This window comes from Cynoglossus semilaevis, chromosome Z (genome assembly GCF_000523025.1).
Source record: "Cynoglossus semilaevis isolate Cse_v1.0 chromosome Z, Cse_v1.0, whole genome shotgun sequence".
Taxonomy (NCBI): Eukaryota; Metazoa; Chordata; class Actinopteri; order Pleuronectiformes; family Cynoglossidae; genus Cynoglossus; species Cynoglossus semilaevis.
Window position 1 is genome coordinate 11,200,903 of NC_024328.1, and position 14,563 is coordinate 11,215,465.

Here is a 14,563-nt window from a genome sequence, read left to right on the forward strand (position 1 = left end):
TGGTGAAAGAATAGAGGAGGTAAAAGCATATGGGAGTCTATTAAGATTGTACTGATTATACTAAACAAGTGTAAACAATCCTGATGAAACAGAAACCTTAAAAATGTCTTCCGCTGTTCTACAACTTAAGAATGTGGCGTTCTAGTATTCTCCACTGACTAGCGAGTAGATATTACTGGAGCAGCTTAATGATTATATGAAAAAAATTGGCTGAAGAACATAGTTTCTGGCTGGTTATAATAAGTACCTTTGTGGCCATGGTACTAAAGTCTTACTAGATTTATTTGGTAGACTTCCTCCCATTTCCTCCACATGCAGGATATAGTTACAGGCTGCTAAAAAAATGATGCCTTAAATCAATGTTTTAACTGCATTCTGCAAATGAGACTTTGGAGAGTGAAGTTCTGACTTTCAAAGTCACATTTGTCATAAAGATTCAAGAGTTGTGTGCTGTCAGTTTTTCAACTTGAATATTGTTTTTTTGTTTATGTCTGATAAAGTTAGAAATTCTGACTGTTGTGAAGGTGACAATCATTTCAGACTACAGATGCCATGACTAATAAAACCCTGGTCACAGTGGAAATGATCTCTGTCAATGTATTTCCTCGTACTTAATGACTTGACAAATAACAAATTAATCAACTGGCTGCTTAATTGTATAAAGAGTGTAACTAGATTGATATCATTCTTAATGCTGACAATATTTGTTGACCCTGCAGGTGAAGAATAAGATCCTGGAGGAGGAGATACATTGTCCACCAGAGGCTTCTGTTCTGTTGGCCTCTTACGCAGTCCATGCAAAGGTCAGTGTGGTGTATCCATCCATCCATCACTCCATCCATCCATCACTCCATCTATCTGTCATCCATCCATCATTCAACTCATTTATTTATACATTCATCCATCCATCCATCCATCCATACACACAAGCATTCATCCAATCGTGCATCCATCCATACATGCGTACATGTGTCTGCCTCTTCCTTGTTATTGCATGAATTGTATTGAATGGGTCGATTTTATTCATTCATCCATCATCTATTCATTCATGTGGACATGGATCCATATGCATTGATACATGCATACATACTGTACATGGATCAATACATCACCATTAGATGCATACACCCATGTATATATACAGTACAAACTTGCGTACCTATGTTTCCCCGTCCTTTAAGATGACATGTAGACCTAACTTGTGCAACACCAATATCGTAAAATCCTTTTTGATATTAACATATCCATTAAAAAAAGTCGGCCCTTCAAAGGATTGATAAACACCGAAACTACCGTACCTCTCCACGTCGTATCATCCTGTGCTGCGGCTCAGAATATTAGCCTTATCTCTGTATAGTCCTTCGGTCTCTCGTGTCTCTCTCTTGTCTCACAGAAGGATGAAAAGAAACTCTTGTTTCATAATTAATATTGACTATCTCAGAACAATAAGCGTGATGAAGATGAGGCGGTTGCACAGCAACAGGTTGGGGAATAGATTAAAAGACCAGGAAAAAAGTGAAGTTTCAGAAATAGCTTCTGGTGTAAACAATGAGTTAACATATCTAGAATCGATGGAGTTTCTTATGAGATTTATTGTCATTGTTAATACTCATTTAAAGTTGCTGCAGAGGACTATATTGTGGGTGAACAACTTATCATATGTAGCTGTCTGTCTGTTTTGTTGTCCTGGTTTTGATGTCGCCTGGAACAGCCTGTTTTGGTACTGGTGACGAACATAATTATTGATATTCTGCAGCATTTTGTGTGACATGTCTTTAATACCACCTGAATCTCCAGTGCTGTGTTTTAACAAGCTGCTTTAAAGAGAATAACTGTCACTCTGCCAGAGTAGCAGACTCCCACTGAGGCAGCCACCACACTGATCCACTGTTGGCAGAAAATGCCATAAAATATAAGTAAGAACTTGTGGTCTCATTTGGAGTATGTGACTCAGAAATATACTGAAGATTTGAAGTATTCTGTCTTTGCCAAAACCGGAAAACAATATTTAACACTGAAAAATTAAACACAGCATTAATTATTACAGAAAAGTTCTAAAAACGAGTAATAGCGATGAGAAACTATGAGTTTCATTTGTACCATCACTGACGTGGAAATACCTCCAAACTGCTGACATTGTTGAATTCAACTCCAGCTTCAATGTGTTTTCCCCAAAAGAGCAGTTGGTTTTACAACAAGAAATCAAATACAAATATGATAGCAACATAAGACAAATTACAAACAATAATAGTATAAATATGTTCTATAAAGTGGCGCTTTGGCCCAGAGGCAATGTCTCTGTCATTGGTGTGGAACCCCAGGGTTCACCTCCTGGGCAAGTTCGAATCCCGGTTAGGGCGGTTAATACCTTCCAGTGGACTCACCAACCACAGGAAGGTTCAGGGGGGGTTGGTACGGTGTAATGTGATTTGGGTGGCGGCTGCTGCCCCCGTGACCCGGTAACGGATAAGCGGCTGAAGATGGATGGATGGGTGGATTGATGGATGTTCTATAAATATGTATAATAAAAGTACAATATGGGTACATGATACTATCTTGTCAGCAAACTACCAATTAGGGCAACAAGATGCTAAGCAAAAGCAGAAAGTTTTAATAATTATTTGTACTATACTGGTTCCATATTTGGGAAGTTCTTGTGTTAGCAGCAGATATGCTGTTAACAGGCTACCCCTAGCAAGGGCCAAGCCTGTGGTTCCTCTGAGAAGGGAACCCAGGACTCGCTGCTTCCAAGGCAGGCATGCTAACCGCTACACTATGGAACCGTCAACCGCTACACTATGGAACCGAATAACAATTGCTCTAGGTGAGGCTTGAACTCTCATCTTATAAGTATCGTGCGCTGATGATTAAGTCACTACAGCCTTTGATGTCCAATATTTGTGCATCCCTACCTAATACCAGTCCTACAGGTGTTCTTTAAGAACTGTAGAGGTCGGAACATGTTTTGATTCCATTACCTAATATGTAATGGAAAGAAAGAAATGACTATTAAAGAAAGAAATGAATATCATTTGATGTATAGTAGAAGAATAGAATAGCTGTAAATGACATTTGTACGAAGTTCACCAAACTTGTAGAGAAATGCTAATTAATATTACCCTGTACTGCATAAACCTTTTTGTGTGCTTATAATTGTATTCAGTTTGACTTGGGCTATTTTTTTTTAATTTTTGACCATCTGTTCATTTAATTCAAATTGACATTTCACATTTGTGTTCATATTGTGCTGAACTTCCGTTGGTTTCTCTGTATGAATGAGACCACACATGAAGAGCATTTTAATAATTAACTTTAATAAACCTCAAAGCAATCCACGTCATCGTGGTTGAAGGATCCAATCTTTTTTTCCCCCCCCAATGAGAAAGATACAGAGTCAGGTGCTGCTTCCTGACAAGCAGTAAGAGGCTGGTGAGACTGCAGCACTGCCTCAAAGATTTGACGGAGAGCCCTCTGGGCCTCACCTTTCCCATGCCAATTTAGAGACCTAGGATAAAGAAGACTATGGGGATCAAGAAATTTTAGCCAATCACCTTGAGACTTTTGCTCTCAGCTTAAAAATTTCCTTAATCTGGAAACTGCAAAAAAAAAAGAAGAAAAAAAAGAAAGAAAGGGCAACCACGGTCTGTTCAATTTTTTTAGTTAGCTGTCCAGTCTGACTAGAGTGCTAATAAATTGGCATTTTTAAAGGAAAGACAGGTACTTATTCAGCAGAACAGCTGCTAAAAGGATTTTGGCACAGTTTTCTTCTCTGCTTTTTATAATGGATTCTTATGGTGCAGCAGTACTGAGTAGCCTGTGAAGTAGTCCCAAAGTGGGAAGAAGAGTCCATACATCTTAAATATATAATAAGACCTAAATGTATCATAATTTGAGAATAAGATTATTTATACATATTCGTAATGATTAAGGTAAGAGTTCAGGGAATTAAGTACGTCTAAGTGAAGTACTCATAGATACCAGACGGTGTGTGTGTGTGTGTGTGTGTACACAAATGACATCCTAAAACTGCTAAATGTTGTCTTGTGATCAGTATAGTAGTAGTTGTGTTGCTTTGTACTTCAAATTAGTTCATTCGGGATTGAAGACCTTATCTACAGGTGGATTAGTTAATGCGCATTAGTTGAGGAGTGAGGACGCATTACTTTGCAGTGTGAACGCAAATGTGGCGTGTAACTAGTTAAGTTGTGCAACTAACAGTTAGATCAGCGGTTCGCAAACGTTTTCTACTCCACCTGTACCACCTGAGAAAACATTGACCTCTCTGAGTATCACCATGATGACCAACATTAGAATATAGCAGCATAGACCTTCACTGTTAGCTTCCACCACAGGAGAGATGTTTAGAAAGATGTTTATGTTTAAATGTTGTTATTTGAACACACTGTTCTTTTCACCAGTTTTCATTTCACCAAAGCTCCTCAAGCTGAACCATCTCACCCTGTATGTATTAAACGGGGCATTAGCTTGATTAATCCACTTCCGCCCTATGACACAATGCTGAAGTTTTTTTTTTTTTTTGCTTGTGGATAAGAAACATTTATCAGGTTCTGTTAGATGTTTTACAACATTTCAGTCTACTATGTATTCTGAGCAGGTGTGATGCTACCAAAAGTTGTAGTAGATGGGAGATTTTGATTGACAGCCTTTCTACTCTGAAAAGAAAAACTGTAAGGGCTTTGTGGCACCATGATTGAACATGGAGTGAGGTCATCGGCTTCAGCTCCCTCACCTCAGGGAACACAGAGATTTCTTGTAGAAAAATAAGGTGCGGAGCAATATAAGACACTGACAGGCATTGATAGCACATGTTTCTGTCTTTAGCAAGAGGCACAGACACCATGTGTTCCTAAATATACTTCTAGAACTCGAAGCTGCAGCCTGAATGACAGAAAAGCTATATTTCATTAAATATAGTTTGTCTCATGCTGAGATAAAAGATGCCGTTGGTTTTTTTCATCATTGTGCTGTAAGAGGATTTTCTGTCAAAACACAACAGAATATATCTGTGAGGCAGCAGTTAGCATCATCCATGTTTGACGGCCCTAAAGTAAAAACTCTCTTTTTAATTATTTATGATTTTGTTGCCAATTAAGCACATTGATTGATAGATTGATGAATGGTTTGGATTGGCAACAAAATCATCGTCAATTAAGAATGGTGGATGTGTAGATTGATCGACTTTATTATTGAAAAAAAAAAAAGAAATTCAGTGTCACAGCAGTAAGAAATAAAACAACTGGTGTCAAAAAATATGCAATTTAAAGCCGTAGCTGGAAACTTGATTGGCTCCATTCAACTGTTTCATGCCTCATACCGATACTGCCACTTGTACCTACTAATAGCGAAGTAAATTCGATAGCGTCCTGTGTTCTCCAGCAGCGGGCTGCTGTTGCCCAGGATCGGAAATTTGGACATTTCAAAAAAAAGTTCAGTGTAGTAGGTATTATCTGATTGCCATTCCCAGTCAAGGAGGTATGCAGCTGAGGTAGCTGTTACGTCCAGTGGTTGCCATGACATTTCTTTTTGTTTTGCTAATGAAACATAGGTCACTGTACTCTGCTGCATGTAATCTCTTTGCTTCTTCTGAAACCTTGACAGTAGCAACAGCTGTGCTCTCTTTATCTGTTATTACGTCTTGTGTTAGAATTTGTTGAATTTTGTTCAGTTTGTGCACCTTTTTAAAAAAATCATCGTCTTGCCCCGGAGTGTGCTTAAAATGCAAGGTTACATGCAGTTTATCGACTTGACATTATATCTCTCCCTAATAAGTTTACTGGAAAATTTGGTGCCAAAATAATTGGCACAACTACTCAACATTTATTTCCTTTTTCTGGATTATTTTGATTCTGTTATGCCTTTTAATTCTTCACAGCATACAGTTCTACATGCTCCTGTCGGCTCTTTTATTTTTTGTTGGTCTAAGGCAGGGGTGTCAAACTCATTTCCACCAGGGGGCCACATCAGCAATACAGTTCCCCTTGAAGGGCCGGTTGTAACTGGAAGACTGTATAGATCAGGGGTCCCCAACCCCTGGTCTGCGGACCAGTACCAGTCCATAGGTCATTTGGTACCGGGCTGCAGTGGGACATAGTTAAAAAATGTGCTTAATTTTTTATGCATTTACTTTCTTTAATTAAAGATGATCAATTAAAAAAAAGATGTAATAAAAAAAAGCTTTTAATTTCTCAGGTTAAGCTCCCGCGGGCCACACAAAACGGCTTGGCGGGCCGCATTTGGCCCCCGGGCCTTGAGTTTGACACGTATGGTCTAAGGTGTTTTTACCTTGGATACAAAGGTGGTGGGGGGTGGGGAGGACAGACGTGTCATACATTCTTTTATATCTCCATAATCTGAAAGTAGAGTTGCTGTATCAACACACACTCTCGTTTCCTATGTCTGTTTGATGCTATTGTCTAATTGTCCTCAGGTCTGACATACAGTATATAGTTTTGTTTTTTCTTACTTGATTGTAGTTTTTTATTCCGAACCATTGCTTCTGCTTTTAAGTGTTAGTAGTTCTATTCCATGCTCTCTTACACAAGCTTGTTGAAACCAACATTCAGCCACACTTAGCCCAAGCTTCTCTTTCTTTCTTTTATTGCCTTTTGCCTCTCTTTTTTATGGCAAGCACAAGCTCTTAGCAGTCTTCCTGTTTTAATTTTCCTTTAAAACCATACTTTTTCTGCCAATTATTTAAATCTTTACATTTGAAAACATTTGAATTTGGATGGATCTGAATTGTACCTAGACATATACTTAACATCCCCTTTTAAACACCGGAATATTTGTCTTTTTCTTTCATAAGTTCCCCATTTTGATTTCTTATCAAAAAAACCTTAAAAAAAAACTTGACCGTAGCTGGGAATGTGATTGGCTCCATACAACGGTTTCATGCCTCATACCGATACTGCCACGTAAAGTACCTACCAACAGTGATGTAAATCCGATAGCTTCCCTTGTTCTCCAGCAGCGGGCTGCTGTTGCTGAGGACAGGAAATTTGGACATTTTTGGTGGAAAGTTCAGTGAAGGGCTGTAGTGTTATCTGATTGCCATACCCAGACAAAGAGGTATGCAGCTAATGTCCGGTGGTTGCCTTGACATTTCTTTTTGTTTTGCTAATGAAACATAGGTCACGGTACTTGCTGCATGTAATCTCTCTGCTTCTTCTGAAACCTTGACAGTAGCAACAGCTATGCTCTCTTTATCTGTTATTATGTCTAGAATGTGTTGAGTTTTGTTCAGTTTGTGCACCTTTTTATCAAAATCATCGTCTTGCCCCGGAGTGTGTTTAAAACGCAAGGTTACATGCAGTTTATCGACTTGTTTGATTTGGTCTGGCATTTTAACACATCTGTTATTTTGCTAAGCAATGTTGTTGGGACACTCAAGGACGGACCAGTGTTCAAATATAATGACCAGAAATAGCTTGGTCCGGAATAAAGGGTCAGCTTGTACGAATGATTTTATATACAGAGCTAAATAAAACATGTCCTACAAACACATACAGTGAACATTCAGTATTACACGTGTACAGGTACAGGTAAATGCAAATCTTAACCTACTTGCATAGTTAGAGCTGGTTTAAAAAAGTGTTGCCACATGTATAATTCATGTTCCTCTAGCAGGTTTTTCAGAAGGCCAGAGGAAATTCACTGCCACTCACACGCTCACATGCCTGACCCATTCATATTCCTATTCATGATATAATTTGTACACAGCTCGATGATTATAACTAATGAGTCTCATTTCTCCCTGATATTTCTAATAGCATCATTTAAACTGTCTCCATGAAACATCGCCAGTGGTGAGCCCTGTGTGATACATGTTGATGACCCGATGTTTGACAAACCAACATTCACCCACACACATGCACACACACACAGATGCATTTTGTACTGTAGCGTAGCTGCGTCTTGCAAATGTCTCCGAGGAGAAACTGTGTGACTGAGCTAAAAAAAATAAAAAAATAGAATGTGAAGTGAATAGTGGCTCTTAGATCCCAGTGATTGTTTTTTCACCATTTTACAGTATGGAGATTACGACCCCAGCGTTCACAAACCTGGCTTCCTAGCAGAAGAAGAACTTCTGCCAAAGAGGGTGAGTAAACAAGCCAGTACAATCACAATCAATACTTTTTTTCTCTCTCTCTCTCACCTGCACTATGACACGACGCCACAGAGTTAATTGTACTCTGTGTTAGGTTCATGGATATTTATTCCTGTCTCTCTCCATTACAGGTGATTAACTTGTACCAGATGACTGCAGAAATGTGGGAGGAGAGGATCACAGCCTGCTATGCGGAGCACAGAGGCAGGATGAGGTACCAAAGCAAGAGTGCCGCACTGCACTGAGAGTCCACAGTGGTCGGCAACTGAATTTAAAGATTTATTCCAGTACAATAGAGCAGTGGGTCTCAAACTGTGGTACGTGTACCACCAGTGGCACGTTAGCGCTCTCTTGTGGTGCGCGTGGAAAAGTCATATTTTCACATTCACATTTTCAATTGAATAAATCTGAAACATATCACGCACAATAACCATCAACATCTTTCTAAACATTTCTAAACATCTCTCCTGTGGTGAAGGCCTATGCTGCTATATTCTAATGTTGGTCATCATGGTGCTATTCAGAGAGATCAAGGTTTTCTCAGGTGGTACAGAAAAGGTTTGAGAACCACTGCAGTAGAGTAAAAATATTTAATGTGAAACTTATTTACACACACACAAAAAAAACCCCAACAAAATACTGTTTTCTCAAAGTAGTAGAAAATAAGATGAAGAAAGTGACGGATAGTCTGAAGTCTGCCGTTCTTTCATTCTACTTCACCGTTCAACTAAACAAACTTATAAATGCATAGAGACTCAGAGCCTGGTGCCGCAGCTTGATAGAACTCATGTGGGTTGCGTTATTTTATGCTGCAAATAGAAATCCAAAGGGCAGAAACCTCGGGACTTTGACACAAGTAAGAACTGACTCACTCATGTTGTTCAATAACCTTTTCAGCTACAGGAGGTGGTCCACTTACCTTCAGTGTTCCTATTGTTGAGTAAATGATAGATAGACAAGTGTGGGGTGGGACGGATGTGCAAACCATGGGTGGCGCTATAGTCAGTTGCTCCCTTTTGTATATGTGATGGGTAGAAGAGGGAAGTCGGCGGGGGATTTTTTTTAGTTTTTATTTAGTAAAAGACTGAAAATGTCATTTGGAAATGAAGAGGACATCATTGAATGGTGTTTGAAACTAGTGTAGGTGTTGTTTTCAGACAGAGATATTACAACTGTCACTGCCCCCCGCTCTGGTGGGGTTATATTCAGGCCCGCTAGAGTGGTCAATCTATCCAACTTGATCAATTTTGAATAAAAAAAAAGACACAAATACTTTTTCAGGATATTTTTTGTAAACTTATATTTTATTAAATATAGTTTAATAGTATTAATAAATATCTATCATGCATCTACATTTTTGCATGAAAACAAAGGGGAAAAACATGGACATATTATAATTTATTAAGCTGTGATTAACATCTAATTAGGTTGTATGCGGGTCCTCAAACCAAAATAAGTTTGACCCCTGGTATAGAGGGTGGGGCTGCAGGGTATTTAGGAAGGCCCCTGACTGAAAGGGCCCCAAAAAATATTAGAATATTATATCAACACAAGAGATTGTGCTTTTGTGAACCTTGTGTTACAAGGAGCAGAGGTAGTGAAGGTGCAGGAGTTTAGGTACTTAAGATCAACTGTCCAGAGCAGAGGAGACTGTGGAACAGAGGTGAAGAATAGGTGAAGAATAGTAGAGTAATAGAGTGCAGGCAGGATGGAACAGCTGGAGAAAGTGTCAGGAGTGATCTGTGACAGAAGAGTGTCAGCTGAGGTGAAGGGAAAGGTTTACAGGACGGTGGTGAGACCAGCCATGATGTATGGTTTAGAGACAGTAGCAATAGGCACAAGACAGGAGGTGGAGCTGGACTTCAGACAGACAGAAGTAGTCGGTTCCATAGTGTAGCGGATAGTATGCCGGCCTCTGAAGCAGAGAGCGGGGAGTCATGGGTTTGATTACCAGAGGAACCCCTGGCTTGGCGTTTACTAGGGGCAACCTGATAACAGCATATCTGCAGTTTCCCAAATGTGGGATCAATGTCATACAAATGAATTAATTTATTTTAGAAGGAAAGAGCAGTTTGTGGTTTCTGTAAGTGTATACAAAGGCATTTGAAGCCATCAGAATGGTCTCCTGTCCCACTCAGCATAACATGTAAAACCTTACAGCCTGAATTAAACGTCGTGCACAATGTCAACATTGTGCTTTGTGGCAGTTTTCATGGATCACATGGTGTGACAAATGCTGCGTACGAAAGCCAAAGAAACAGAGTCTGATGTCCTTTTTTTTTTTTCCTCTCCTCCCCTCTCTCCTCTCCTCCCCTCTCTCTTCAATTCCCTTGGATCCCATTCAATCTCTTTCTTTCTCCATCTGTATTTGAACCAGGGATGAAGCTGAAATGGAGTATTTAAAAATAGCTCAGGACCTGGACATGTACGGTGTCAATTACTTCTTGATCAGGGTGAGGCGATGCTGCTTCCTTGTTTGTAAATGAAGATGAGATGAAGGAGCAGAGGCAATTTTCACCGTGGTGGATGAATGTCAGCCTGACTCCTCTAGGTTTATTTTTGAATGTACATTATGAGTTTGTTTTTTTTAAATTCATGACTTCTGTTGTTTTTACCACATAAATTATTAAAAAATAATGCAATAACTCTTTATGGTGAACATTCACTGGAGGAGACTTTGGCCTTGATCAGGGCTTTCTCTGAAAGGCCAAAGCATTTGTAAAATACCACCAAGTGATCTAAGCTCAAGTTATTCATGGGGCGCTAGTTTTTTTCACCTAAACAAAGTAAATAAACTCCGTTGGCGTATATGTTGCAGCTCGACCTTTACGGATTGTTTAAGAAATCCGTAGTCAGCACAGTGTGTCTGCTTCGTTTATTAAATAGGAAAAAATGTCCGCTGGATGTTTGGTTTGAAGACAGCTCACTAGTATCCTCTGTTTACACTGCATATTTATGTCCAGAATAAAAAGGGAACCGATCTTCTCCTGGGTGTGGATGCCTTGGGTCTGCATATCTACGAGCCGGAAAACAGGTTGACTCCCAAGTGCTCCTTCCCCTGGAACGAGATCCGCAACATCTCCTACAGTGACAAGGAGGTGAGATACACATACCCACACACACATTAATGTATATACACACTCACATATACACGTACATGTATGGTACTTTGTCATTTTATTCTGCATTTCTTTTGCATATAATTCTACACACTTCCTCCATATACATTTTTAAAAAATATTTAAACCCATGATCCAAGTACTCAGTCATGGTGTGACATTACAACAGCAAAGCACTACTGGAGAATTCTCCCATAATTCAACATGCTGTCATGCCTGTCGTAATACATTTTACTGAAGACTCTTTTCTATTGTTTTCTATTGACCTCCTTCTGTCCAGTTTACGATCAGACCTCTGGACAAAAAGGCAAATGTTTTCAAGTTCAACTCTTCACGTCTGAGAGTCAACAAACTGGTGAGCTCAGCTGAAATGGTCACATCCATTATTCACCGTTAGAAAGAATAAATTGGACCCATTCACAGTACATTGTACATTGTACATTGTGTTTCTTGCACAGATTCTTCAGCTGTGTATAGGAAACCATGACCTGTTCATACGTAGGAGGCGAGTCGACTCCCTGGAAGTGCAGCAGATGAAGGCCCAGGCCAGAGAGGAGAGAGCCAGGAAACAGGTACTTACAGACACTGGCAGGAAAAAAGACATATGATTGAATGTGGAAGCAAGGAAAGTACTGCAGTACTTATTACCGACAGTTTTTCTTTAAATGTCAGTAATCTTTCTCCTGCAGATAGAGCGGCAGCGTCTGCAGAGGGAGAAGCAGCTGCGGGAGGAGGCAGAGCGAGCCAGGGATGAGCTGGAGAGGAGGTTGCTTCAGCTGCAGGACGAGTCTCACATGGCCAACGAAGCTCTGGTGAGATGTTATTGGTTATAAGAGCATCTTAACATTTTCCCAATTTGACCAAAGTTGCTCTGACAAATGGATGTTACGGCAGCAGAGAAAGCTTTAAAAATAAATCGTATTTTAAGGTTAGTTAAGTTAAGTTAAAGTAACCTTATATTAAAGTGGTGGTTCTCAGAGTAGGGGGCAGGTTTCCAAAGAGGGCAGGAAGCAATTTTAAATTTGATTTTTTTTTTCTGCCACAGTGGGGAAATTGATAATATTTACATTGTTCAATGAGAACAAGTGTTGTTGTAGGAGTAACGTTTTTTTCTATGCTTTAGTTGTGAATGTGATCTCCACAGTAGTTCTATCTATAAAAATATTGAAAAATATATATATGTACAATTCATCTCACATTAAGCAATTTTTTTTTAAGTTGAAGTTTGAGTCAAGGTTCACCACAAAAGCAGCTTCTATTAAACGTAGGAACACTGGTGTTAAACAGTAAACATTTTTTAACCAAATGACTATAATGTTATAGTTGCTTGTAATTTGCAAAAAAACATAAATCACTCTGTTTTAATCTTGATTTTACTGCTGTAATGATATATTATTTTCTCTCTTTCTGCTCCATTTCCTCTTTTCCTTATTACCTCACCATTTGTCTCATCTTTCCATTTGCTGCCTCTTCTCTTCATCAGCTACGTTCAGAGCAGACGGCCGACTTGCTGGCTGAAAAAGCCCAGATCGCAGAGGAGGAGGCAAAGCTGCTGGCCCAGAAAGCTGCCGAGGCTGAGACGGAGATGCAGCGCATCAAAGTGACTGCCATCAGGGGTCAGGAGGAGCGTCGGCTCATGGAGCAGAAGATGCTGGAGGCCGAAATGCTGGCACTGAAGATGGCCGAGGAGTCAGAAAGAAGGTGGGGAGTGGAAGTACTAGGTGGATGAATGATGGGGTCTGCTGCCAATGGATGTGTGTTCAGATTTGGTATTTGTTATTTTTTCTTTTTACACATTAATTTTTTATCCTTTTACCATTTTTCTCAAAAAGACACACTCTATCTTTTCCATATATAATTTTCAATTAATTTAATTTAAATGCAATCTTGGCATCAAAACCCAATTGGTGAACAACTTTCTGATGGAAGTGTCTTTGGTTTAGTTTCCTTTTTCGTACAGAAGTTGAACAATATGCTTAAAGCACACGTCTACAGGTAATGTGTCCCATTCAAATTAATCAGAGAATAGGAACGTCTAGCGGCTGTGAAGTCATTTTGTTTTTCTAAAGCCTTGCACTGCAGCTGAAAATTGAGTAGTTGAGCGTCTCAGGCCCAGGAGTTAATTTGTCACTGAATTGGTTCACCAACACCAACACCATGGTATTATCTGATAAAAGGAGATTGATCCGTCCATCAGTCCGGCCATCGTTTTTGTAAAAGAAATGTTTCTAGAACGTGTTCAGAAACCTCTGACTCCGACTGTTGGCGATGATCTGGTTCAATTTGATTTAAAGATTTCAAAGTTCATTAATGCCCTCACACAGTGTCATGTAATGGCTTAGAACAGAAAGTTCAGTTTGATAGATTTACAGTAGGATGTTGGTACCCAAAGTGGGGGGTGGGTCCTCTAAGGCAGGGGTGTCAAACTTATTTTCACCGGGGGCCGCGTCAGCAATGCAGTTCCCCTTGAAGGGCCAGTTGTAAATGGTAGACTGTATAGATCAGTTGTTCCCAACCCGTGGTTTGTGGACCAGTACCAGTCCAAAGGTCATTTGGTACTGGGCCGCAGTGGGACACGGTGAAAAAATTTTGCTTAATTTTTACTAATTTACTTCATTCAAAGGAAATCCAGAAATTTCACCATATCTATTTACTTCCTTTATTTAAAGATAATCTGGCAATATTTTAAAATAATAGGTCATTCAGACTCTGATACAAACAGAAAAGACTCTAGTAGTTGTTTTATTTTGAAAATTTAATGATCCTTCAATGCTCAGCACCTTGCTACCGGTCTGTAGTAACTGGGTGACCAGTACCACGGTCAGGGACCACAGGTATAGATGTAGTTGCACCATCCATCCATCCATCCATCTTCAACCGCTTATCCGGGGCCAGGTCGTGGGGGCAACAGTCTGAGCAGGGACACCCAGACTTCCTTCTCCCTCGACACTTCCTCCAGCTCTTCTGGGGGGACCCCAAAGGCGCTGCCAGGCCAGCCGAGCAACGACGTAGGTCTCCTCCCAGAGGGACGGCACCCGAGCACCTCCCGAGGGAGGTGTCCGTGGGGCATGCGATGTAAATGCCCAAGCCACCTCAGCTGACTCTTCTCGATGTGGAGGAGCAGCGGCTCTACTTCGAGCTCCTCTCGTGTGACAGAGCTCCTCACCCTATCTCTAAGGGAGCGCTCTGCCACCCTGCGGGAAAAGCTCATTTCAGCCGCTTATATCCAGGATCTCGTTCTTTCGGTCATGACCTAAAGCTCATGACCATAGGTGAGGGTAGGAACGTAGATTGACCGGTAAATTGAGAGCTTCGC

General features: G+C 40.2%; 1 protein-coding gene across 1 annotated transcript in view; it reads left to right on the forward strand.

Annotated features, from left to right (window-relative positions):
* Window positions 1–14,563, forward strand: part of nf2a (NF2, moesin-ezrin-radixin like (MERLIN) tumor suppressor a) — a 34,774-nt gene that overhangs the window by 7,357 nt on the left and 12,854 nt on the right. Inside the window, exons 4-12 of the mRNA XM_008336243.3 lie at window positions 720–803; window positions 8,051–8,119; window positions 8,260–8,342; window positions 10,506–10,581; window positions 11,092–11,226; window positions 11,528–11,602; window positions 11,706–11,819; window positions 11,937–12,059; window positions 12,731–12,948. Coding sequence (XP_008334465.1) covers window positions 720–803; window positions 8,051–8,119; window positions 8,260–8,342; window positions 10,506–10,581; window positions 11,092–11,226; window positions 11,528–11,602; window positions 11,706–11,819; window positions 11,937–12,059; window positions 12,731–12,948 — 977 coding nt within the window. The remainder of the gene's footprint in view (window positions 1–719; window positions 804–8,050; window positions 8,120–8,259; window positions 8,343–10,505; window positions 10,582–11,091; window positions 11,227–11,527; window positions 11,603–11,705; window positions 11,820–11,936; window positions 12,060–12,730; window positions 12,949–14,563) is intronic.